Source organism: Callospermophilus lateralis, chromosome 12, assembly GCF_048772815.1.
Source record: "Callospermophilus lateralis isolate mCalLat2 chromosome 12, mCalLat2.hap1, whole genome shotgun sequence".
In the NCBI taxonomy this organism is placed as follows: domain Eukaryota; kingdom Metazoa; phylum Chordata; class Mammalia; order Rodentia; family Sciuridae; genus Callospermophilus; species Callospermophilus lateralis.
Window position 1 is genome coordinate 97271528 of NC_135316.1, and position 27867 is coordinate 97299394.

Below are 27867 nucleotides of genomic sequence, written 5' to 3' on the forward strand. Positions count from 1 at the left end.
GGAAGGTGCTTCCCAAACTTCATTTCTAAATTAACCCACTAGTGAACCCAAAGCAACTCATTGGGACAAACTGAGACCAAAAGCAGAACCATAGAGAAACTGCCTCCCACCAAGCAAGCCATCTCCACCCTGGTTCACATTCACACAGCCAGGAGACTGATCCAGCACACACCACCTACCTGTTGCCACAGCTGCATGAGTAGACCTCACTTGCAGTGCCTCAGAGCTCAGATTGTGGCATTTGGGTCAAAGTTAAGGAGAGAAAGATTTGGGCTCAATATAAAGGAAAGTTTTCTAAAAGTGCTGTCAAAACAAAACAGAATGAAAGCCTTGCATGTACTAAACACTTGGTGGAGCAAGGGCTGGAAATTATTCTAAAAATGGGATAATTGTATTGAGTGGAGCATGTCCCAGTGGTCACTCACTGTCCTTCCAAACCAAAGTCTTGGTGATTGTATCCCAGTCACCTAGTCACCTTAATTTCATTCTGCATCCATTTGATTTAAAAGGGGAGGGGGCACAGACAAAAAAAAGCGGGAGGGGGGGAGTTAAATTCTTCACAATGAACCAAAGTATCCCTGCATAAAGATTGCGAAAACAGAGCGTTAGGAACGAGTTTCTTGAAGCAGACTGATTTATAGGTTTTGGACCTTTGGTTACTTTTGGCAAGAAGTGAATCTTAAAAGGTCATACCAAGAACTGCGAGAACTTTAAGTGGACAAATAATAACGCATAATAAAGCGAGTGTCTTTGTTCTTTGATTTATGCCCAGATTCGTGACCTCCTGGGCTGGAAGTACACCCTGATCTTTATGTTTGCCTTAAGACAGCAGTGAAGGAATGAAGGAATGAAGGAGTGTATTTTTCGATTAGGCGCCAAAGTTGGTGGTTGGAAAAAGCCAAACAAGATACAGAGCAAAGGGACTGCACTGTGACAGTCACCTCTTCAGAGAACTGACCACGCTGGGAGCAGGAAGGGGGATTCGGGCATGACTTCGGTGCACGTCTAGGAGGAGTGCTTGCGTTGGCAGGGGTCGCCGGCATTGCGGCTGCTGGCTGCAATATTTCATATCAAGACTGAAGCCAAGGTCCCCGGAGTCCGTGCTGTCCGTCTGCTGCCACCCGGAATTTAGGCCTGAGCCCCGCAAGCACTTCTTTACAATGACTTTCCGCATACCACCGGACCCAAAAAGAAGAGCAGAAATTTCAAGGCAGGGCCAGTTTCAGGGCCAGAGCCGGCACCGTGATCCCTCCTTGATGAGCCAAACCGGGTGACCCAAACAAGCGTGGCCCGCAGACCTTTAGAGTTCAGCAAACCGAGCTGCATTGCCTTACCGTGTCCTTTCAGAGCACTCAGAAGGCTTTTTGCCCTGCTTTTACACGGTGCTCAGGAAGCCAGGCTATTTCCCCGCAAAAAGTGGCAGGGTGGATGGAGGTGACGGGGCGGGGCGGGGCGGGGCGGGGCGGCCAGCAGGTTGTCCACATCTGGCTGCCAGTCTTTTCTGTGCACAGCTCTAATGACAGGGCCGTTTTCCGCAGCACCCCCGGCCGGAGATTCAGGGACGCGAGCGCACAAACCAGCCTTCCTCCCGACCGCGGGCGGCGGGCCAGTTAGCTGAAGAAGACCCAGGGGAAGCGCCCAGGGATCCCTCCGCTCCCCAGCCGACGCGCCCTCGCACTTGACCTACCAGGGCAGCCGGGCGGGGCCGCGCGCGCCCCCTAGCGCCGGGTCGGTGCGGAGGCGGCGGCGGGTGGGGGCGGAGGCAGCGGCTGGAGGCGGAGTCGCAGGGCCCGGCCCGCGGGGGTCGCGGCTCGGAGTGGGAGTGCGAGAGCCGGCGCGAGCGCGGCTGCATCCTGCGGCATGGCGAGCACCGCCTCGGAGATCATCGCCTTTATGGTCTCCATCTCCGGCTGGGTCCTGGTGTCCTCCACGCTGCCCACCGACTACTGGAAGGTGTCCACCATCGACGGCACGGTTATCACCACCGCCACCTATTGGGCCAACCTGTGGAAGACGTGCGTGACCGACTCCACGGGCGTCTCCAACTGCAAGGACTTCCCCTCCATGCTGGCGCTGGACGGTCTGCATCCCTCGCCCCTGGCCGCGCTCCTCGCTGGCCAACCTCCGGGCGCGCTCTTGGCCCCACCGCCCTGAGTGGAGACCCGGCCCGCTCTGCCCCGAGGGTCTGAGGGAGCGGGGAGGATCAGCTGTCCCCGGGTGTCTGTCCCGTGGGGGCGCCTTCTGAGCCCGGGACCGCAGACAGGCTCTGGTGGGGTGGCTCAGGCGTCGGGGTGGCGGAACGTTTTTGGTCCTAAGAGTTGAGGACACGGAAAGTCCCTGCGTCTCCCCCGGAAAGTTAGGGCAAGGAATTCACAGGGTTTGTTCCTCTTTCCCACAAAAAGCTGGCTTCTGATTAAAATGGTATCACTAAAAGGCAAGAATGCCTGACCAGAGCCCCCTTCGGCTGTTTCGTTGGTTCTCTTGAAAGTGAGCGCGGTGGGGAAACAAGGAACATATTGCAGGTTCTTCTTGTTTCCCTTAAAGTCGCTTCTACAAACTTCTCTGCATAGGCTTTAACACCTCCAAGTTCTGGGAAGATAAATAGCCCGTGCCTATGCCCCGATGAAGCGCCAGGAGAGGGTGGGCAGTGCTGGGAACCAAGTGCCGCATCCCAGCCTCCGTGTATCTTCCTGGCGTTCTCTCTGAGCGAATGTTCGCCCACGTTGGTTTGGGTAACCAGGCTGTGTACTGTATTGCATTGTACCCACACAGGTAGATCGACACAGAAAACCTGCTCTGTTTAGCCTCCAGAGAGCAGTTGATGTCTCGCTGACACAATGCTCAAGTTCTGACTCCTTTCTTCCAGGGTTTCGCAGCAAGTGACTTCATGGCTCCTGGCAGAAACTGTCATTTGTGTTATTTCCAGATTTGAGGCTTTTTCCTTTATTACCATGCTTGCAGTTTTTATTTGCATAGCTGGGTAAATAAAAGAAGATTCGATTCCCCTGAGACAGTGCTTGCAATGAAAAGCAAACTGTTGCTCAACGCAGTATTTGATGGAACCTGGTATAAGAGAATACGTGTCTGGTTTTAGAAGGGTGGCACCCGGGTCTGTCCTGTTGTGTAAAATAAGTAGCCGGAACACTGTTTATGCCCTAGCATTGCTGTTGAATTTCCTGTGCTTTGCAGAGCACACATCCAGGTAGATGAACAGGCGGGCTCTTGTTTCCGTGGTTTATGCAGGCAACCGTAGGATTGACAGTTACTGTCCTAGGAGCATTCTTCTATTTGTAATTCTATTGTTGTCCAAGATAGCAGACCAAAGAGGTATGCTTCCTTGTATGGGACAGTTGGGGAACAATGGAGAGACAGAGAGAAGCAAAATGCACTGAAGATTATTAACTGCAGAATGGTAGAGTTTTCCCTTATATGTCTATGTGAGGAGCAGTGGTTCCCTGATTTGGGGCAGGTGGGGTGGTGAGGAGGAGGGAGGACAAAGTACCTCATCATCAGGTCCTAGAGGTGGTTGGGAGTGGAGCAGATGAGTGATACTCATATGCCACCTGACCTGCAAATGACTTTCCTGTGTGCTCATGTGAGTACCAAATGACTTTAAAAGAGTAAATGATATGTTCTGCAGTGTTTTAAAATTTATAATATATCTTCCCAAGACGGAAATGACACTTTTTAACTGCTGCATAGTATTCATTGGTCTGGTAAACTGGTTTATTTAACCATTTATCCATTGTGGACCTTGGACCCTTTCCAACTTTACTGAAATTCTTTATCTTCACCTCTTTGTGTGCATATGTATTTCTGTAGACTATCCCACTGAGCAGTGGTGTTGCCAAGCAGTAGGGCATGCATTTTGATATTCAGTTTATTCTGCCAAATCTCCTTCCACTAATGAGAGAGAAGAGCTGCTTCTCCACATTCTCACCATTGACTTTTTCCTCCAGTGTTATGAGTGACAGCTCTGATCGCCCTATCATTTTAATTAGTATTTCCCCAATTCCCAGTGATTTTGACCATCTTATCATGTATCATTTTTTCTCTTTCTCTCTGAATTACCTGCTCAGATCTTACACCTTGGTTTTGTTGTTTCTTCTTGATTGAGGTGATTTGTCACTCCTTGATTCCATATGCATGTTGCAACCTCAGAGGATTGCTTGTCTTTTTTTCTTTTTTGCAGTTCTGGGAATTGAACCCAGGGTCTTGTGCATTCTGGCAAGGGCTCTACTGCTGAGCCACATCCCCACTCCCATTGCTTATCTTTTTACTGTATGATGTCCTAACTAACAGAACTTCGAAATTTTTAACAAGATCACATTTATCTCTTCCTTGACTCTGCCTTCTGTGGCTTAAGTGGGCATTTCCTATTGCAAAATGATAATTGTGCTTTTCTGTATCTCCCAGGAGGGTTAAGTCACATTTTCACATGCAGGGGGTTGATTTCCCCCACCTGGAAGTAGGACTTTCCAGAGCAGGGGCCCTCCGCTTGTGAACTTGCTCCCTTGTACTCCCAGGACAGGCACATCTGTTGGGTGCTGGTCCTGACATTGCCTTTGAAGTGGCAGGAGAAAGACACCAAATTTGGGCTACGGTGGCCACAGGCCTGAGCAGCCCAGTCTGCTCCTTAAACCAGGCATGAACTCTTGGTGGAAAAGAGAACCTATGAAGGAAGAGAGAAAGCTTGTGTCTCTCCCTCTTCCTGTGCTAGTCGGAAGAACAAGCCTCTTGGGCAGATGATGGGATCATTATCTGAATTCCTATCTGAGGTCAAAGCTCTGATTTCCCACCCTCAGGAGGTATCATTACTGCTCCAGTTTTGCGTATAAGGAAAATGAGGCCTAGTGAAGCTAATGTCTAGATTGAATGTTATGCCATTTTAAGCATCCAGCTCTCATTTCTGCTTAGAATTGCTCTTGGTATTATGGAAGGGATGACCTGATAAATTTCTCGATACTCATCAGACACTTTGCTCCTATTATTCATCCTTTGAAATGAACACTGCTATCCCTATTTACAGATGAGAAAACAGAGAGATTAGTAATATAATCAAAGACATGCCACAGGAAAATAGAAGCACCGGACCTGAAGTTCAAAGTTACTGTCTTCCGCCATTCATTCGTCTTTCAAAGGATTTGCAAAGCTACTAGTATAATAAGTATGTTTTTCCACTGGGCATTGTGGCACACACTTATAATCCCAGTGGTTCGGAGGCTGAGGCAGGAGGATTGTGAGTTCAAAGCCAGCCTCAGCAACTTAGCAAGGCACTTAGCAACTCAGTAAGACCCCGTCTCTAAATAAAATATAAAAAAGGGGTGAGGATGTGATTGAAAGGTTTAGTACCCCTGGGTTCAAGTCTTAGTACCAAAAAAAAAAAAAAAGTGTTTTTTTTTCCCCCTTGAATATCAACAAAGATGCTACTAGTGAATTGCCTCCACCAAGTGGATGTTTTCATTTCTGCTGGTTTGCAATTGAAAATAAGGAAGATGTCATTTGGACAACATTTTACTTTTAAGGGACAGCTTAAAGATTTCCTCCAGCAGCAGAATTCACTATTGTAAAGTTGCAATTTGAAAATAAGGAAGATGTCATTTGGACAACATTTTACTTTTAAGGGACAGCTTAAAGATTTCCTCCAGCAGCAGAATTCACTATTGTAAAGTTGCAATTTGAAAATTTCAAGGTTGAATGAGTTAGTGATTTCTGCTCATTGCTAATCCATTTTTCTTTCAAAGCACCACTTGAACCTCAGCTGAGAATCATTTCAGCCAGGTTGTTTGCCATTTATTTTGCTGGTGGGAATGTTTGCTCATTCTCCCAGGAGAACTAACTATAAATTATACTTCAGAAAACTCCCAAGTAAATATGTTCATGCCTCAGCACTTTAATGTGTTAATTAGCTATTAACGGTGTCAGTAAATTAGACCTGTCAAAAATAATGGCCTCCTTGTCCAGGTTTTTACTACCACTTCACTTGATGGTGTTACTTATAAGTATTGCCTTCAGGAACTATTAAAAAGCTAGGTTGTAGAAGTTTGTGTGCCTTGCAAAAGATAAACTAAAAATTTGTTGGAAGTCTGTTAAGATCCAAGTCATGGGCATTTTAAGAATCTCAGGCTCACCAACAACCTGATTTCTTTTGCAGCTGATAGGTGCAGTTTATCCCCTGCTCTTGATTCCCCATTTCAGAAAATCTGGCTAACAGTTGTCCTTGTGAGGGGCCTTCTGTTGTCTATGCAGAACATAAGCAAGTTATTGCCACTGTGGTCATGCACAGAGAGGTGCCTTGGCTTGACAGCAGGGTTCCAGCAGGCGCAAAAGAAGGGATGGCCATTCAGAATCTGCTTGGTCCATCTCTCCTCTCATGCTTATGCCAAGAGACCAGAGCAGGTCTGAAATGGGAGAGCTCAGAATGACAGACTGCATAAAGTGAAAAGACTACTGTTATTTTCCCTGTCATGTTAAGGGTTGACTGAGTTGGCCTGGGACTCTTAACTGCTGTTTACCATCTGGGAAAATGCATTCCTTGTTCTGAATGACCAGATTGTAGAACTTACCCCTTTGGTAAATTCCAGACCATCTGCCTTTTTAATAAAGCCTGTAACTAAAGTAAATGCAAATTATGGTATATGATAAAGTTTTCCAGGAATGTATACGTGTGTGTATATCTCTCTTTACACACACACACACACACACACACACACACAGTGGTTTCCTCCACCAATCCATGGTTTTGCTTTCCTCAGTTTCAGTTACCCAAGGCCAATCATGGTCCAAAAATATTAAATTGAAAATTCCAGAAATAATGAGTTTTAAAGAACTATTATAGTAAATTATTATAATTTTCTATTTTTTAGTTATTTTTAATCTCTTATGTCTAATTTATAAACTAAACTCTGTCATATATAGGAAAAAACAGTATAGACAGGGTTCAGTAGTACCTCAGTCATCCACTGGGGATTTTGGAACATACCCCACAGCAATAAGTGGGGGACTACTCTGTGTGTGTGTGTGTGTGTGTGTGTGTGTGTGTGTATACATGCATGTGTGCATAACCCCTCTATTTTTCCATTTGATAATTACATTTAAAGTTATCCCGAACAACTCAAAACCATAGATTAAGTGAATTTCTCAAAAATTAGAAACTACACTGTGCCAGTAGTTTTGTGTAAATGATGAGCCACTTTGGGTTATCCTGGCAGACTCTCTTTACTCCTTCTCAGGACTGGCAGGCCTCTTTTCTCTGCCTTCCTTCAGCCTGCTCATCAGGTCAAAGTTTAAAATAGAGCTAGCTGGGTATTTGGCAGCAGAGACCCAGAGAGCCCTGAGCATGATTATTGCTATCAAAAGAATTCTCCATTATCCTGTTTTGCTAAAAAAAAAAAAAAGTTTCTTTTGCTTTTTTTGATAGGCTCAGCATCAGTGAATATTTCTTCTGTATAGAAGTAGTTCACACTATAAAATAGAAGTCATTGTCATTGTAGCCTGCAATTGTGTTCCAGTTAAGTAGGTAGAGAAGCTCCCATTTGCTCTTCAAAGTGGATCCTAGGAATAGGATTCTAACTTTAATTTTCATTGTTTTCCAAAGAAACATGGGACTGTAGCCATCAGCACTTCCCTGAATTTATGATTATAATGATCTCAGTATTATTATTGTCAATAATACCTGAATGCAAAGTTGTAAATGACTTGTTTTATCTGAAGAGCTTTTTCCAATTAGAAAGTTTAATTTCCAACATAAACCTGATGCCTGTGCTTATTTGCTTAGCAAATATTTACTTATATTTAATACAAGCTAGTCTCGTTATTTCAGATTGAAATATGGCACCATTTAAGACTGAAATGAAAATGACTTGGGTGGTGAAAGTTTAAGTCACATTAATTTAAAATGTGTTAGTGCCTGGACAAAAGCCATGCTGAAATTTGCCATCACCCTGGCTGTGCAAATAAAAATATGTGAAATAAGAAAACGAATGTGCAGGAGAGCTGATCCAGAAAACTAACAGAATACATTTTCAGGGTACTTTAAAGGCATCCATTTACATGTAAACAGTTCATTTAATAATTGTAAATTACTCTTCTCTCAAACAATGCTTTTTAAAGCCCAACTTTATGTGCCTTGATAAAAAATATGTCACTAGAATACTTCTTGATTTAGACTCCTCATGGTTTTTGAAGGTATTCTGGTTAGTCTCATTTATAAGCTTTCACTGATATTGGAAGGTTTGACCCTTTGGAGTGTCTTGCTACCTAATTATAAATTCTATAATTTTATCTGTCAAAACCATCAAAATATCTATTTAAAAGGTTGACATGCAAAGGAGTTAGAGAGTTTTGATAGAGGCAGACGACATCTCTTTCCTTGCTTGTCTTGCCTTGAGTTTTTTTTTTTTTTTTTTTTCTCCCCTTGGACAACAGAACAATCATCCAGAACAACAATGTAAAACGAGGATTTTCCCCCCGACAGCCACATGTTCAATATTAACGTGAATGACCTACTCTAATTGCAGGTTATATCCAGGCATGTAGAGGACTTATGATTGCTGCTGTCAGCCTGGGCTTTTTTGGTTCCATATTTGCACTCTTTGGAATGAAGTGTACCAAAGTCGGAGGCTCAGATAAAGCCAAAGCTAAAATTGCTTGTTTGGCTGGGATTGTATTCATCCTGTCAGGTAAAGAGTAACTTTCTTCCAAACAAGGTACTTCATGATGTTAATGAGATGACACTAACCACAGGGCTTCCCTCTGATGCGTTTTAGGGCTGTGCTCAATGACTGGCTGTTCCCTGTATGCAAACAAAATCACAACGGAATTCTTTGATCCTCACTATGTGGAGCAAAAGTAAGTGTTCTTGGTCTGTATATTTCTAGTTGCAGGAAGTTATATAAATTAACGTCCTAAGTTAAAAGACATGAATTTCCTATATGGCACTCGAAAATGCAACGTACTGGTAAATGGTATTTGATGACATCGTTCAATTTATGTGCCCTGTTGACAAAAGATGTATTTGACTACTTCATTAACGTTACATAGTGGCTGTCCCTAAATAGCTCGAGGTATAGGGTTGAGAATGATGGACTTTATCTACTGTACATCATCAGATTCAAGTCAGATGCAAGAGAGATGAGAGATGGGGAGGAAAGAGTGATGAGGTGTGAGAATGGGAAATCAAAAGCTTGCCTGGATTTTTGTTTATCCAAAATAGTATTTGCCAGGTGCTAGTCTCCAGGCCTGGTCAGTGTGCTCTGCCTGGACAAGCTCTACCACATCTACCTTTATGAGGAAACTGCATGATGCACGGTTTTTTAAAAAAAACTTGCTCCAGCAGTGTGGTACGGATGAGAGTGGCTGATCTCAGTTTCAGATGAGTGCTTTGGCATTAAGAGCTCGGTTTGTTTGTTGTTGTCCTTAAGCTATGGGCTGTTGCTTTTTATGGTTTCTTTAGGTGTATTTCTTTGGATTGGGAAAACCCCAGACATACCAAATCAGAAATAACCTTAGATCAAATCTTTTGTCATACATGAGAGTATGCTCAGATCACCTGCCAAAAGCTGCATGCGTCTCTGTGTGTATTGCGATCAACCAGACTGGTAATTATCGTACAGATTTCAGATCAAATGTTATAACATTTTTAAAAAGTAAATTATGGAAATAACTGACCACATGGACATTACTTTTTTTCTAGTGGATTTAGAAATCTTCTAACTTTACTAATTCTGTTTTTAGTGTGATTAAGTTACAAATAGGAAATGCACAAATTGTGAAATACAATGAAAAAAAATAGCAAGCAGGGCATTGCAAATACTACTGTTATTTTTATCACATCCTATAACATAGGTCTTCTTGGGACTCCCTTTTTTGAAATGAGGGAAGAGGTCAAGTAAGGTAGTTAAGGGAACTTTAACTAAGCCAGTAAACTGATTGAACCTTGATTCAAACCAGACAAACTCTAAAATACTTGCTATAAAATGGGTGATTACAACAATCTTCCACTTCATAATTTTTGGTGATAGGATGCCACACAAAGTTTTAATCAGTGAGTCTCTTTTGCAAATGTTAAGTTAGTTTTCATTTAGAAATTTTACTAAATGGGAACAAAAACACATGACACTATGCACTGAAATGATATCTGAAACTATACTAATGAAGATCAGAAATATTTTAATGATATTTAAATGAAGTATCTTTTAAATGATACATTTTCCTTCAGGGTTTGATATAAATGCACTACAAAATCATATTTCTCATGGTTTATTTTATCAAACACATTACCTAAGTTTTTTGGATTATCTTTTTGAGGTCACTGTTTTTGTTTTCTGATAATTATTAAGGATGTCTTTTTCTGCATCTTAAAAATCATATGAGGCAGGCACCTGTAATCCCAGAGGTTCCAGAGGCAGAGGTAGGAGGATCCCGAGTTCAAAGCCAGCCAGCCTTAGCAAAAGCAAGGTACTAAGCAACTCAGTGAGATCTTGTCTCTACATAAGATACAAAATATAGCTGGGTATGTGGCTCAGTGGCCAACAGTCTCTGAGTTCAAGTGCCCTAGTACCCCACCCCAAAAGTTCATATGACCCTCCTTAAAAGGTGTAGGCTAATCCGTGTATGCACAAAAACTGAAACCTGTCTTTGTGTATGTTTCCTGTGCTTTCGGTATGCTCAGTTGCCTACTGCAGTCTGGTGTCCTTGGAATTGCTTAGTCTCCTGTTTGATTTTGATTAAATACAGTTCAGTAATTATGTACCATGAGAGATTTTGCTGGTTTCCAAGTTCTTAGTGCTACATTGAACTATCCCATAGCCACAGTTAGCCCCTCAGCATGAATTTGTCTTTCTTGGCTTATTCTCTCTGCATTTGTTCTCATCTGTAAAATAGAGATGATAGCATCATGGGTCAAGTGTGTTTGTGTACAGGTTTGTCACACTACATACCTTTTGTTAGCTCTAGTTGTATTAGCTATCCGTTAAGATTCTTAGTTTAATGAATTAAGGATTTTAAATTCTGTGCCATATACAATTTGCCAACTTACTCCATATAATTAAAAGTACAAGAGCTAGACCTCAGGAGAATGGCACTGTAGTCCGGCACAGTGGTATGAGTTTGCGGTCCCAGTTACTCCGGAGGCTGAGGTGGGAGAAGTGCTTGAGCTTAGGAATTCTAGGCCAGCCCAGGCATCTCAAAAAAGCAAAACAAAACAAAAACTGACACTGCTTACAAACTGTTGATATTTACAAAGAACCCTTCACATCAGTATCTTATGGAGAATACCGACTTTGTAAAGAGCCTGTGTACTGAGAATAGGTTGGGTCCTGGAAACTGTGACCTAAGGGCCCTCCATAATCTAAATTCTGGTTGGATCAAGGGATTATCAGGGTCTTAGATTTGTAAACATGATCAAATTCTAATTATCATGATAGAAGAAAAGCATACAAATGATAAATGACACCCACAGGAATTAAAAAGTATTTATTTATTAAGCAGTTCTGGGGATTGAACTCAGGGGGTGCTCTACCACTGAGCTCTACCCCCAGTTCTTTTTTTTCATTCTGAGCCTGCGCCTTACTGAGTTGCTAAGGCTGGCCTTGAATTTGGGATCCTCCTGCCTTGGCCTCCCAAGCTGCTGGGATTATAGGTATGACACTGTGTCCAGCTCAAATACCTCATTTAAATAAAACAGGCTTTTATAAAGAAAACCAACAAATTAATTGATACGATGTCATCTGGCTTTCTTTTATTGTCACCTTTTCATAGAGGAAAGGATAATAGAAATTTAGAAGATCAACAAACTACAATTGGCTATTTGTTTCATAGGACTTGAAATATCTTTTTTAAAGCAAGATTTTTGATTCAGTGCAATATAGAGGATAGCGCTTCCTTAGGTGGCATTTGGTAGAATTTAAGAACCAGTGTGTCTGGTTGCATTTGTTCATGAACTTAAGAGAGGAATACATAGGGGCATTGAAACTCATGGCTGGGCCAACCCCGTGAGCTGGGGTTTGGAAGATGCAGCTGTAGGAATGTTCTTACTATTTTTTTTTTTTTGATGTCTTACTTGACCAGAATACGAATTAAGTAAGTTCCTTGGGGTCAGAAAACATTTCTTTCAATTCCATCTTCTCCCCCTGGCCCAGTGTCTAGAAGTGAGTTACTGGAGCCAGTCCTTTCTGTTATCTTAGCAGTCTGAGGAAGGCAAGCTCTGAGAGGAGGGAGCAGAGAGGCAGTGCACTCTCCTCTTCCATTATCATCACACATTCATCTTAACAAAACCCAGCTGCCACCCAGTGCCATCTCCCCCTCCAGCCCAGGAAGGTGTGACCAGCATAAGCCTGAGCGTCTGGGTCCTTGGGTGGCTCACTGGAAGATGCCATTCGCCACAGGTTCTAATTTGAATTACTTTCTGACACCCAAATCCTCTAATGTGCTGGAAGACAGTTCAGATCTCCCAGTGTGGTTGTCATCTTGCTGCTGCTGTCGATTTTTTATATTCCTAAGACTTCTACAGTGTGTTGATTGGATCTTCTCTGCCGATTTCCAGGACACTCCTGTATGAAGCACACCTCGGTGGCCTAAGTTACAAAAAACACAATGAGCTAATCAACAAGGTTCTCACCATGTGCAAGGAACTCAGTAGGAGCTTTGTTGATAAGAAAAACACGAGTGGGTTTTGGTGCAGAGTTGGAGTACAGATTTTGGCAGTGGCGCTATGTGCTGTGTGTTCAATGGCTGTTTATTCTAAAACCCTCCCTTTCCCACTGTGGATTTGTGAAGATTTTTTTTTCCACGTAACATTTGACAGAATCGCAGTCTTGAAAGAGTCTCATGGGCCTGTGCTCTGTTGTGTGCCCACTCCTCCTGTTTTGTGTTGCTTCCTTTCTTTACATTATGGTTATGTTTTCTTGGATGGTTCCAGCATGGGCATCTGCAGAGCCTTGAAAACTATTTCTCTTTTTTCCCCTTTAGGCTGTTTCAAGCCAACTTCTTCCTTTTTATTAAAACAAAACCCACCAAATCTAAAAACAAAACAAAACCCTGCCCTCCTGCAGGCTGTGATGCGAGGTGCCCCCGCAGGGCTTGCATTCCAGGGTGATCACATTATTCCCTTTTGCCGCTCAGCTGTCCAGACCACTAACTCCCGCATATCTAGCTTTGTTTTCTTCAATAAACTGTTCCAAGCAAGAATTGATTGACGTAGAGAGACCGCTTTTTGAATCAAGCCAAGTTAGAGCACCTAACCAGTTACGTACTTGAAGAAGCAACCTCACGATCTTAGATTTATTCTCTCTGTACATGAGATTCATCCCTAATATTTTGACCCAGGTGGTCTCGTGTTTGGTTCTTAACCTCTCTTTTCTGTGTTCTGTCTTTTAAAAACCACGGAACACGCTTCATTCCTGGCATATTTGATTTCTACTTTAGGATTTAAGCTTCACTTAGATAAAAATCTCTTCACCATTGTGATTGTTTAATAGATAATAGAAATGTATGACTTCCAGGTGGGGAGTGTGGCTCAGGGGTAGAGCACATGCTTAGCATGCACCAGGCCTGGGCTCAATTCCTAGCACCAAAAAAAGAAAAAAATAGCTGCTGCCTACTTACAGATATTCCTGGGTGAAGTTGAGAAGAATACCAATCACACCAGCCAACCTTGCCAAGATTATTTAACTTCTTCCTTCTATCTTCTTATTATTTATTACCTTATGAATGTTTGCTTAAGATTACAGTACTCATGAGGCTATTTGGAAAATGAGCTAATGTTGGTAAAGAGCTCTTGGGTTCTTAGATAGGAGATTCCGTATGAATGCCAAGTATTAAGGACAAGGCAGATGTAGCTGTTAAATATTAAGAAGGTGTTATTTTGTCACTTTGTTCAGAAGTAGCATTGGCCATCTCCGATCACTAGAATTCCTCTGATGCATTTGGGATGCTAACAGGCCTTAAAGATTCTGCTTGGATACCAGGTGTCTGGTGACTATTTTGTTCTTACTGACCAGTGTGTGGAGCACTATTCCTATCCATTTGTTCTGCTCTCTGGCAGTTTAGCTCTTACCCGCTTCCCATGCCAGCTACCCTCCCGGAATCCTTCAGGACTGGCCTTCTGGGTGAGGTGTCGCTTCTGGGTGCTCCCTGACTCCTTGTGCTTTCATCATAATCCATCTGGGTATTACCACCTGCTTATTTATTCACCTGACTCTCAAACCAGACCAGGAGCATCTGGAAGTGCAGACCCTGTGCTGCTAACTTTGAATCTCTCCCAGCTAGTCCAGGCCACACGACATGTATAGCAAGGTGGCAAGTTGGTGGTGATGTGGGACCCTGTGTAGCATCTCTCCTGAAATGGGAGCAACATGCTTGTGGAGATACAGCTAAGGGAACAGGGAGGAGGTGCAGCATAGCACTTTGTTTAAGAGTAATGACCCAGATCCAAGGTGCCTGGAGGTAAACCCATGCTCTGCCACTTATTAGCTGTGCAACACTGAACAAGTTACTTGTGCTTTCTGTGCCCTGTGTCCCACATCTGTAGACTAAGAGGTTGTGAGAATTAAATGAAATAGTAAATTTCAACTGATAGAATCAGACCTAGTCCATAGTAAACTCTCCAAAAAAATTTAGCTCTTTTATGCAGAGTGTATTGATACAGCGATACCTTATCATACACAGTCTATAAAGATTAACTATAGAGAACTGGATGATGGAATGTTGGAGACTTAGTCATCTGATGATAATTTCATGACACTTGGCTCTCAAGTAGAATGAAGGTTTGATAGGGACCTGGCATAAAACCATTTTTTTAAAGTCCTTTGTAATTTTGTTTCTTAATTTCTGGTCACCAGTGTCACAGTATTGAGCTTGAGAGAATTAACAATTAGAAACCATCAACTAGGTATTCTTGAGACTCCTTATGCGACCCCTCTTGTCCTCTATGAGTCTTCCTCCAAACTTGGTTCTGTTCTAAAATGTTTTCAAGTAGGCTACTGAGGATTCTGAATACAATGTGAGATGCGCTTTTGAATGACCCAATCCGTATTTGCACAAGTCCATCTTCATATGTTTACTTGGGTACAAAGATGCACATGCCCACACCCTCACAGATTCTTGGCTAAGCTTAGCCATATGGCTGTATCCTGAAAATCTCAGGACAGTATTTGCTGTTTTAGGAATTTCTTATCCTAAAGTACACACTCTCTGTCGACTTTAGAGTTTGCATATAAACATGTTATCGTGCCTTCTGTGAGTATTATGACTCAGCAAATCATTTCTTACTTAAGATCAAGGCCAGGTTAACCCCCAGTTATCCTCAGTAATGGAGGAGATCAATGGCATTGATATTGCTAAGTAATATATTTGTTTTTGAACTGCACTGTGTAACTTTGGGGACATAAAATGCTCCTTTTAAATTATAATTTACTTTAGCTAACATTATATTTAGTCATACTCTGGATGGTTTTTAAATTTCCACAAATAATTGGCAAGACTTAGAACTCCTGTGAAGATAACTCACTGATCATTTGAGGCACCTTGACAGAGGCAGGTGACTCTGAAGAGGTCAAGAGTGAGGTTCTGGAGCCAAGGGTGGTGGTGCACTCCTGTAATCCCAGCCATCTGGAGGCTGAGGCAGGAGGGTCACAAGTTCAAACCCAGACCCTGTCTCAAAATAAAAAGGGCTGGGGATGTAGCTTAGTGGTCCAGCACCCCTGAGTTCAATCCCTACTACCACAAAAAAGGAGGAGAAAAAAGAGTGAGGTTCTGGAGCCTGATCCTGACCCTGGCTGTTTTCTGATTGTGGGAAGATGCAGTTGATTTCTCTGGATAACAGAGATAACCCCCTGCTTCTGAGTACCAACAGGATTCAAGAAAATGGCATATTGCAAAAATGTTTGTCAAAGGATACAAAATTTCAGATAGATAGGAAGAATGAAAAAAATTGGTTTTGCATCTATTTATAAATTCATTTCATCATTCTTTATTACCTAAATATGTTCTTCTGGGGCTGGGGTTGTGGCTCAGTGGTAGAGTGTTTGCCTTGCATGTATGAGGCACTGGGTTCAATCCTTAGCACATTAAAAATAAATAAATAAACAAACAAAAATAAAGGCATGCTATCCATTTACAGCTTCTCTCTCTCTATCTATCTCTATATATATTATATTTATATTTATACATACATACATATATATGTATATATACATATGTTCTTTTGAATTTACCCTTGAACAATTTTCAAATAAAATCTTTGGGACATGCTTATCTTAGGAAAACCAAAACCAAAAAAACAGAGCCAGGCACACTGGCAGATACCTGTAATCCCAGCAGTTCAAGGTGATTGAGGAAGATTACAAGTTTAAGGCCAGCTTGGATAGTTTAGCAAAACTGTCTCAAAATGTGTGTGGGGGGGAAGAACAAAGCATTCATCACATGGTAAATGATCAATAATATATATTAGTATATAGTTTATAGAATTCTAAACTACCCTAATAATAAATCATAACACAGAGATAGTGCATTATTTAATCTATTAATGTAGCCACCGAAGAGCAATTTAGAATTAGCTCCCCAAATTTAAAAAAACTGTATATTTTAGTTTCTTAAATTTGAGTATTCTCCACAGAAATTCTACATGGAAATACATACTTAAATTTTAAATTCTCCCATTCTACTTTTGTCACTATTTTGTAAATCTTGTGGGATGCCTTAGGTAGGAAGTCCTATGACACCTGCCAGGGAGTGTGAGGAGAAGCTTAGCAGAGGAGAAGAGAGGTTGTGGTTTACACAGAGTCTGTCTTGGTCAACCTCGGAGAGTCACAGGATGGGCAGGTTCCAAACAGCCCTCTTCTAGAGGACCTCGGACCACAAAAGATGTGGAGTATTTGGGGGAAATGTATGTTTGTAGACAATTACTAGAGAATTCTTACTTGTATAAAATCCATTCTTGCAGTTACATAGGCCATGGATTCTATAAGCCTCTGCACTGGAGGGGAAGTTTCCATCGGGCAGGGGTCTCTACAAGGCTGGCTTACCAATGGAGGTCAACGTCAAAATGTTTACACTGACACCTCATGAGTGTTCCTTCTAGATTTTAGACATTTATTTGTTCTCAGGTAACTAGAAATTTATTTTGGCTGTTACCACTCTTGATTAAAGTGAGGAGGAGGACAATGTGTTCGAAAAGGACCTGGCTCCTAGCTGTGTGCCTTCATTAAAGTCACCATCACTTCTCTGGGGATCCTAAAAGGATGAGGCACTTTCACTTGTTACAACAGTTTTTGCTTTCATTTTGGAGGGTCTGCTCTGCCCTTTTTCTGCTCCAGCTGCCCTGATTTTAATTACTATCCTCACTTCTTTGTGCTGGGTGGAAAGACAACCTGAGGGCATTCAGAAAAAATTCCACACCTTGAATTCTGCAGCCAGTGAGAACTTAATGAGCCAGGGAGAGAGGAAACTCTCCCCTCTCTAAAAGGAAAACTAAAAATAGATTGCATTGATTTTTTTAAAATTAATCAAATCTTTTACTTATCAAGGAAGTAAAGTAACTTAAAAGGAAGGCAGCAGCAGTGAAGAGTGTGGGATTTGATATCACAAGCTAGAAGTTTAAATCCTGGTCCTACCATTCACTTGGCTGAAACAAGTAATTTAACTTCCCTGAGCTTCAATTTCCACATTTGTAAAATGTGGGAAATAGAAATGCCTGTTTCTCAGTATTGTTATAAAAAGTACATATTAAATATGAGAATATATTAAATATGGCAAATATATTACATACAGCAAAAATATATTAAATATGGCAAAATGGTGACTACATATGGTAATATATGCAAAACAGTCAGCATACACACAAAGATCCCAGCACAGTGAGCTGATGATAATAGTAGATGTGGCTACCATGGATGTACTTACATGACATCTGTGCACATTTGAGAACCATGGTGATGATCTTTGCACAGCCATTTCTGTCCTACCATTCAGCTTATCACACGTTAATTATTTGCTTAATGTCTGTCTGGCCCACTAGACTGTGAGATTTGTGAGAACAAGGCTGTATCCCTTGTCCACCCTGAACACATGATTAGCACAGTACCTGGCCTGTCATTTCTGTGGGGCTGACTAGGGAAGCCACACCAGTTCCCTATGAATGGCAAATCCCTCAAAACAGGGGTTTGGGTGGAAGGAAGGCAAAAATAGGAGATGAAAATCAGAAGTGGTTATCAACTGATTTTGGTTCTTGCTCCCTTTCCTTAGGCGCGCTGGGAGGTTCACAAGGCTAGCCATGAGCTGCAGGATGAAAGGTGTCAAATCTAGCCCACTAGCATGCTCCAGCCCAAGCCCTCTTAACAGGAGAGTCACAAGCAGCAGCCCAGACTCTCACCCAGCGGGTGGAGGAGAGTGACATCAACCAATAGTAAAGAGCACATTTTAATGCCTTAGATCTTTGTGGTTTACTTTTTTGGGGGAATTCTGAGCGGTTAATTTGAGTTTTAATTTCTGATAGTAAATTTGTTCCCTATGACTGGTTTACTAAAGACACATTCACTGGCATAAATGTATTAAAGTCAAGTTCTATGGATTGAGAGGCTCTAGAATCAATGTTTTCATCTAAAAACTAAGTTCTCTCCTTACCCTGATGATCATGGTTCTGTCTAGTGTCTAGTAGATTTGTCACCTTGCAGAATAAGGAAGAAACTGTGGTGATTATAACAAAGAGGCCCCACTGGGAGTGGGAAAGCTGGCCTGGGGCCAAGAGGAACTGTCAACCAAAGACCTGCAACAGATAATCCACAATTTGGATGATCTTCCCCAGGTGTTGAAATCAGCTTCTTATGGTTGTTAACCAAAGTGAAGAAAGACTTCCTGGCGGAGGCGGAGAAGGGGAAGGAGACGTGCCTTGGGAGCACACAGAGTGGATGTTCCATTGTTCTCTCCCCTAGTCCTGCCTTTCGGGAATGCAAGTCAGTGTTTGCCACATGACACACCTGAGAGGTGTGAATTGAGCTGTCTTTGAACAGGATAAAGAAAGCATCCCTGAAAGAACCAGTCACAAAAGCTTTCACATCTGAATTGTTAAAAACCATAGGGACTCCAAAATCAGCTCTGAACAGATACTACTTAGTGTTTGACCGAAGAGGATATCAAATGGAAATAATATTTTCCTTGAAACAGAGCCTGTATGAAAAACAAAATATATAAAAAAGGAATAAGGAAGCAGTTATGCATCAAACTTGTGATTCCCAAGTTCCTTCAGAAAGCTTCAAGATGGCTTGAATTAAAGAACACACTCCTGTGATTCCTAACACTGTGTTCGCATCTGCAGTGCACCTTTCAATGAATTCATAGTGCTGAGCTGTGGCTTATGATTTCTGGCCCCTCAGTCCTCATCTGACCACCTTGAATAACTAGACTCATCCCTAGTTACCCTTGGTACCTATTTTAATAAAGCCCAGTATTTTAGGAAAACTCTCAAGATTTTTCTCAGGGTATATTACACTAACAATTATGCTAAGGAATAGTTTCAGAAGATAGCCTAGGCTCCAGGGAGTAGAGAAAAATATACAGCACGATAACACTGTGAAGTAGCCACCCTACAGTGATGTCCATCACATAGAACTTTTCTACCATCCTTGTTCTTATAGCTGTACAGTCAGGTGACGAGGCTGGGCAGATCTGAAGCCGGCTCGCTTCAGATCTTGTTGAATGCATCTCAGGTTGTGGCCTGGCTCTGCATCTTACATGGGTCATCTCATTAAAACATCACAAAAGCAGGGCTGAGTGTGTAAACCAGGGCATCCTTTTTAAATGTATAACATGATAGTTAATGAGAGTGCTTTTTCTAAAACTCCTAATTTTACACTTTTGATCTGGCCTACTCTTTTCTTCTCTAGCTACATATTCCAGTCCTCAGTCTTCTTTTGTGTGTGTGTATGTGTGTGTGTGCCTGTTTGCACAGACCGTTCACTTACACTAATCTGCTGTCTCTGCTGTTGCCACCGGTGGGGAATCCTTGAAGTTTCTGGGCTCCAAGGGAATAATCAGATCTCCTGAGCCAGATGGGGCTCTAACCCCTAGATGTGCTGTCCCAGCTGTCACCTGGCTTCCCAAGAAAGGCAACGTAAGCGCGACAAAGAAGAGACCACAGGACCACATTTGTGGTGCATATACCCCTTCCTGAGTGAAAACCCACACGTGCACCACAAAGCCCTGACCCTTTCCTGTTCTCCTGGCCAGTGGTCAGGTATACCCCAACCCTGCTGTCCCCAGACCACACCAAAACCCTACCCATATTGGACAGGAGATGGGTGACATACAAGTAGGAAGGGGCAGCAGGTTCAGGACAGCCACAGGTAGCACAGTGTGGCCTCAATTCTGAAGCCCTGCTCTGGCCTGCATCTGACCCGGGAGGGACCAACCTTGGGCCCCAGGTAACCCCTCACCTCATCTCCACTGAGGATTCTGTGTGATCAAAACAGATTCCCACTCCTGCTTTCTTTTATACTGAAAAGCCTGATTAGGTTTGGTTTGGTTTTGCCTTGTAGGGGAGGTCTGTGGCCCCAAAATAAGAGTTGCTCTTAGTAAGAAAACAAACAAACCCAAACCAAACAACACAAAAAGATCAGCGACCTATTCTACAGGAAAAGGACAGGCGAACAGGAGAAAACACTCAGCCCCCGAGGCTTTGGTGTGCTCTTCTTAGTCTTTCTTTGTTTCTTTGGGTGACTGTTTCCTTCCCTGGAAGCATTCCCTCTAGCCCTCTAGCCCACTCTACAAGCGGCTTTTAAAATTTGTTTTGAGTAAGCATTATTTGCACCTTTGCACAGTGACTTCCTCAAGGGAGGGTCTCTCAAGCTATCTTAGCTTCAGTTCTGGTCATTTCAGAGTAACGTGACTCACCATCTAGGAGATGCTTGGTTGTACCTTATCACTCACAGCTGTTGGGTGCCCGTGTCCTTACCAGACTCTGGTGATAACTAAGACCATGCCATTTTTATCCTGACCCTTTATGGATATCTTGCACCATGATTTTTTTGTAAATAGCAAACGCTTGATAAAAATTTACTAAATTTTCCTGAAATGACAGCAAACGTGGCCTTCCCTTTTCTAACCACAATATGCCTATATAATTTGCCCTGTGGAGCAGAATAAACCGATGGAGAGTTTGGTGAGGTGAAGACAAGAACTCAGAAGAAAGGTGCTGGATGAGTCAGGAGACCCAGGCTTTGACCTCCCCACCCTGGACACCCTCACTTCCTTTCAGGATGTTGGGGAGGTACAAAAAAGTCATTGCTATAAAAACATTTGAGTTTAAAGCATTCTACAGACACAAAAGTGTTACTGTTTCCTCTACAGGTTCCAACGGCAGGAAAGTACAAGGAACATTTAGTGAATGTTGGCTAGCAGTGTTAAGTACTGTTTACCCCCAAATAAGTATGCTGTAATCCTTGTGTAATGCTTTCTCACAGGTATGAATTAGGAGCTGCTCTATTTATTGGATGGGCAGGAGCCTCACTCTGCATAATTGGTGGTATCATATTTTGCTTTTCAATATCTGACAACAGCAAAACACCCAGGTATGAAAAAGAGACAACCTGTTAAAAAATACTATACTATTCTAACTCCTTACATGTGAGACAAATTGCATATAGTTCATGTGATTCTCAGAAACTTCGAAGACCCAGAATTAGAAAAGGTAAAAATATAGTTAGTTTCTGTTTTAAAAAAGAGCTCATCAGGGGCTGGGGTTGTGGCTCAGCGGTAGAGCTCTCGCCTAGAATGTGCAAGGCCCTGGGTTCAATCCTCAGCACCACATAAAAATAAATGAATAAAAACAAAGGTATTGTGTCCATCTACAACTAAAAAATTAAAAAAAAAAAAAAACTCATCAGGGCTGGGGTTGTGGCTCAGTGGCAGAGCGCTTGCCTCACACATGTGAGGCACTGGGTTTAATTCTCAGCACTACATAAATATAAATAAAATATAAAGATATTGTGTCCATATATAACTAAAAATAAAATCAAAACAAAGAGCTTATCATTATTATATTCCAATGCTATCTCAGGAATAAGATCCTAAATACAAGGGCATGATCTTCATATCAGCCTCCTCAAAAGTTTTTATATAGGCATGAATTGTTGAAGGTCACTATGAAGTCTCCCAGGTTCCAGACAAGTTTTTTAAAAATATAACCGGTATTTATCCTGAAGAATTAAAATGCTCATATTACAGCGATACATGCATAACCCTGTGTACAGCAGCACAATTCATAATAGCCAAACTATGACACCAGCCTAGGTGTCCATCAGTGGGTGAATGAATAAATAAAATATGGCGTATATACACAATGGAGTTTTATTCAGCCATAAAGAAAAATGAAATTATATCATTTGCAGGAAAGTGGATGAAACTTGAGACCATCATGTTAAGTGAAATAAGTCAAACTCAGAAGGTCAAGAGTCATGTTTTCTCTCATATGCAGAAGCTAGAGAGGAAAAAGGAAAAGAAGGATGGTCGTATAATCTCATGAAAATCAAAAAGGATCAGGGAGTGGGAGTGGGGTGGTGGGAAGTGCTGTGGAGAGAGATTGACCAAATTATATTCTTACACCGTGTGCATATATAAATATGTGACAACAGAGCTCATGATTATATACAACTATAGTGCACCAATAAAAATTATGGGAAAAATTAAACTACTAATATGGATTTAACATATATAAATAAAATAATTGTAAATAAAATATATAAATAAAATAAAAAACGTGATTTTCCTAAAAATATTTAATCTAATAGGGAATGGGAAATAGACTAAAAACTAATTAAAAAAAAAAATATCCAAACAGATGAATAAGTCGTGAGCTTCTTTTGCAGAGATTCTTTGTCCTGCACGCTACTTAGAAACCACAGTGAACTTAAAAAAAAAAAAAAGTAACTACAGTGAACTATTCCAAGGCCAGAGGAGGGAAGAAGGCTAACAAGAAAGAGGAAGCCTTAAACTTACTGGAAACAGTTTCATCCGATTTTTGTTTGCCCTACGTGTAGAACACACTCTACCGACCTGTGTTTTGCCTTTCAGAATGGGATATACCTACAACGGGGCCACATCTGTCATGTCTTCTCGGACAAAGTATCACGGAGGAGAAGGAGATTTTAAAACCACAAACCCTTCAAAACAGTTTGATAAAAATGCTTACGTCTGAAAGAGCCCTGCTGGCAAGCTGTACCTTGAGTTTGTTATAAAGTGGACTGTTCACAAAATGATCTTGAATTTGAAGAATTTGTTGATTGTGTGGATGTAAATGTTCTTGCATAGTTATATACTAATCATTTCTGTTGTGGCTTTCTAAAAAAAATAAAAAGGTTATTTACAGGATTTGTACATTTTATACCTTTAGAGAACATGAAAAGCATTTAATACCAAAGATGCAAGTAGTATTTGTCATATAGCTTTTTCAGGCATTCAAATAAGGTCTGACCCCATTCCTTATTTCATTCATATAACTAAACAGAAGGCATTCAAGGAATGGTTTCTTGTAAACAGTATGGGGACAATCTGAGGCAGCTCCTTAAAAGGAATCCAAGTTAAATAGGCATGTTATGGGTTGCTGCATAGAGTCAACTTCTACTTTCTGACACCCATCTGTCATTACTGTCATTCATTATAATGGCTTAAGGAAGGGTTAATGAGGCCAGGGTGCCACTGCTCTCTATGTGGCATATCCATAGTAAGCAACTACTTAGGCTTCTCTGATCCAGAAAGCAGGGCATCAGCATGAGCTAAGCTAGTGACACTGTTTGTGGTTGACTCTGGAGCCAGTAAGGAAGTCCCAGGTCCCCAGTGGTACCTGTCTCACTTAGAACTGGTGGGCTGAGCTTCCCTGTGTCTCCAGGTGCTGTTTATGGAACAAGCAGGGTAATTGAGAGACTCACCATTTTTTGTTGACATGTAAGGTGCTCCAGTGATTTCTGAACAGACGTATTCCTAGATCCAGCCCTATCCAGAAGATGCCCATGATGCCCTGGTTATCACAATCAACTCACAACTCACACATCCTAAATCAGTCACCCTTACAGCCACCCCTGAGACATGTATTTCCATTATCCTGCATTTACAGGAAAGGGAATTAAAGCAGAGTTTAACTTGCCATGATAGTGACGGAACCAGGGCTTTGAACTAGGACATTCTAGGGTAAAATATACAGTTTCAAGCTGTGGATAAGAACTTATACCTTATTATATTTCTGAGAAACTGTACAATATGAATCCCAACAGTAGTGAATGAACATATTTTCCTGACATATGAAAGTCTTGAAAATCAAGTGTTTGGAAGTGCTCAATGGAAAGAAAAGCAAGTGACAGTTTGTTAATAAAAATAAAAAATTCCATACCATGTGAGTACTTAATTATTTTTTTCCAGAGATACTAATTAACTGAAAGACATAAAGACAATAAATTAGATGTTTCAGGCCGGTGTGGGGACAGGGCTGTGTGGGTGTGCACTTAAAACACGTGTTTTTTAATGGAAATTTGAGCTGGTAAAGATAATGTTTAGATAGTACTGAAGAATTTAGGGAGGGCAGGTGACAGAGGGACAGAGAAGTCCTCTTAGTAACCAGAAGTGCGTTAGCTGGGCACAGGGAATGACACTACAAGGTAACAGTTCGAGGAAAAAGGAACAGGCCAAATTTGGTAAAAGAAAATGATACAACTAAACAGATGAGTTAAAGGATTGGCTTTTACGACACAAACACATGGTAAATGTTGGGTTTACTTGGGAAAAGTCTGTTTCGCTGCTCTGGCAGACAATTTGGAGCAGAGAATTGGTTTAAAGGGGCTCTTGTCATATGGTCTTTGGCAGGTACCTGTTTCTCACTTCTTTAGGATGAGGACGATGACAATGGTCTCATCTCTAGAGTTCTTCTAATGAACATTCTGATGCATGTTAAAACCAAAACCCAGTATCTCAATAAATACCTGCTGAAGCAATGACTGGGTGACCAGGGGACCCAGGGACTAGCTCAGGCACAGTATTTTTGCAAGCTGCTTATTTCTGTTCTACCGCATGAAAATATGATTCCTATTTCATGACAGCTTTTAGAAACATCCATGAAAAGTGAGTATATTTGCATAAAATGCTTCTTATGGGAAGTTGCAGGAATTTGTTACAGGTTTGAAATGGGTACAAGTTTTTTACTTTCCCTGGGGAAGGAAGAAACGCTTTTCAAAGGTTAGGATGTTATGTGGCATAGCTATCAGGGCAAGCTTCTCCCTTAGTAAGTCCCTCTCAAAAGATAAATTTAAGTCTGGAATCGTTTTTAAGAATTAGTCGCAGTCACCACAGTCACAATGGTGTGCAAAGGGCTTTACTGGAAAGATTGACAAAAAGATCCAAAACCCAACAAATGATTCAGTTAAAATGTTACTTTTGGGGGGTAAACAAAGTACAGACAGTACCATAAGCATAAAAAAAATGCAAAAAAGTCTGAACTTTGACAATGTCATTGTTCAAGAATATAACAATCAGTTTTGAGGTATTTTATAATATGGGTTAGCTATTAAAAAAAACTAAAAAGACAAACAAAAAACTACATACAACTATGATTCAGCTATGACAAAATCTTTCCATATTCTGATAAATTAACTGGTGTTTAAAATAGCTACATTTCATTTGTAAAATATCCAAGATAAAGATTATCTGCAGAAAATAACTGGTAGCAACATGCTTACAGTGGCTCAAGGCAGAATATGATCCAAGTAACTTAGGAAAATGTATTTAACATGGGCCTGGCTATATTTTTCTAAACTTCTATATGAAAAATAACCCATCTAACTCAATATTTTGTAGATTCTACTACATCAATTTTAAAGATACTAAGAGAAGTTTATAATATAAACACTTTCAATGTGACAATAAACCTAAAGTATATTAAAACGCGGTAATAATTCAAACCAAAACCCGTGAGAAGCTGAAAAATTTTCTCTTAAAAATTAGTTGAAAAAAATACACTTAACACTAGAGTACCATTCTAAAGAAAACACTTTATGACTTCAGTGACATATTATTCTTAAGAAGTCAAACACCTTTATATGCTTCCAAATACTGTGGACAATTTGTTTCTCAATACTGTACCGAGTGCCATTAAAGAGAACCCCATCCTCTGAACTGGCTTCCTAGTTATGGTGGGAAATGCTGTAAGGCAGGAGCTTGAGAATCACATAGCCATTGGTGAACTCCTGTTGGCTTCTGTAGTTAAGTATCTGCAGGGTCACTCCAGTCAGTCACAGTTACTCAGCTGCTTTTTAATGTGCTCCATTCGTGAAGGGTCACCCCAGTCAGCCATAGTTATGAAGCTGCTTTTCAGTGTGCTCAATTCGTTTTCCTGACGAACTGTGGGAAGAGAAAAGGAGGTGCCCATGGTTAAAAGGCACACTGGTAAGCCTGAGAAAGTCCGTAATTTCACACTGTCATTTATCACCCAGTGTCTGAATCTGATCAGGAACCCCTGCCCCTGGCTTCCATGAGCTATGCAGAGGCTCCTACAAAATCCAGCCACACAAAGGAACTGAACAGACACTTCACAGAAAAAGAAATATGACTGGTCAACAAATACAGGAAAAAATGTTCAACATCTCTAGCAATTAAAGAAATGCAAATTAAAACTATACTGAGATTTTTATCTCACTCCAGTCAGATGGCAATTATCAATAATACAAATAATGGTAAATGTTGGTGAGATGTGGGGGAAAAGGTACACTCGTGCATTGCTGGTGGACTGCAAAACAGTGCGACCAATCTGGAAAGCAGTATGGAGATTCCTCAGAAAACCTGGAATGGAATCAGCATTTCACCCAGTTTTCCCACTCGTTGGCATATACCCAAGGGATTTAAAATCAGCATATTGTAGTGATTTGTCCCATCAATACTTTAAGCAGTTAAATCTACAATAGCTAAGCTCTAAGTACAAAAGTGGAATCTACAGTACCAATTAAAAATTATATGCCAGGGTACAAAAATAGTGAGGGGGACATGAGACGGCAAAAATGAGCCAGATCCTCTACTGTCTAAAAAAATATAAATCACCATTTTCTAATTAAAAAAACTTAATCTACTGAGAGTTAAGTTACTGAACTTATCCAGGCTCTAGCCCAGGTGGCCAGGAAGCATTTCTAACTATTTCATTTGTAATTCATCCCACTGACTATAACACTACAGGAAAAACTTTCTTGAAAGAAAATTTTAAAAATATTTAGGAAACAGGAGTATAGGAAGACTGCCAGAAAAATGGTCTCATTCAAGAGTATGATCAGAAAATTTAATTCTATCTTCATGAAGAGAATATTTGTATAGACGTTTACAATCTAAAAATTTTTTAAAGTAAAATACGAAATAAAAATGATTACTAAGTATACACAAATCAATAAGTTATACATAGTCCTTATTCAAATGACATAAAGCAACAAGGTCTTGGTTATGCTAACAGTGTTTTTGTCTGATGACATATCAGCATAACTGAAATAGATACTTATATAAAGATGAAGCTGTCAGAAAAAGGACTGAGGAAGAAAGCAGCAAACCTTCTGTTTTGGATCCCCTAGGTTTAGAAGCAACCCAGGCACTTGGCACTTGAGTAGAACTCGATTCATTCTTCAATGGTGGAGGTTCCTTCCATTCTTTCACAGTTTTCTTCCCCAAGGAATTTTCTTCTTCTAAGGATGATATGTCCCAGTCATCGTCGTCCACATCTGCGCACTAAAATATGTGGAGATAATTCATGTTTCTTCAAGAAACAGCTGGTGCCCCTCAATCATTTAGCAACTTAGATTGAGCAGCTGACACTGAATAAGAGAGGTCGGGAATGACAGGTTCCAAATCTGGGAT

General features: G+C 41.2%; 2 protein-coding genes across 6 annotated transcripts in view; one reads left to right on the plus strand and one right to left on the minus strand.

Annotated features, from left to right (window-relative positions):
* The window catches only part of Cldn10 (claudin 10), an 89969-nt gene extending 66745 nt beyond the window's left edge, over positions 1–23224 (plus strand). For 2 of the 5 annotated variants that reach the window (XM_076872506.1, XM_076872507.1), the window contains exons 2-5: positions 8520–8681; positions 8769–8850; positions 21456–21563; positions 23065–23224. In XM_076872506.1, coding sequence (XP_076728621.1) covers positions 8520–8681; positions 8769–8850; positions 21456–21563; positions 23065–23188 — 476 coding nt within the window. In that variant the 3' untranslated portion in view covers positions 23189–23224. Of the gene's footprint in view, positions 1–1831; positions 2081–8519; positions 8682–8768; positions 8851–21455; positions 21564–23064 lie in introns of all 5 variants that reach the window. The other 3 variants (XM_076872508.1, XM_076872509.1, XM_076872505.1) reach the window with 2 other exon arrangements.
* Positions 23225–26150: 2926 nt separating this feature from the next.
* The window catches only part of Dzip1 (DAZ interacting zinc finger protein 1), a 61654-nt gene continuing 59937 nt past the window's right edge, over positions 26151–27867 (minus strand). Inside the window, exons 18-19 of the mRNA XM_076872416.1 lie at positions 27564–27738; positions 26151–26376 (exon numbers count right to left, since the gene is read on the minus strand). Of these exons, the coding sequence (XP_076728531.1) occupies positions 26264–26376; positions 27564–27738 (288 nt within the window). The 3' untranslated portion in view covers positions 26151–26263. The remainder of the gene's footprint in view (positions 26377–27563; positions 27739–27867) is intronic.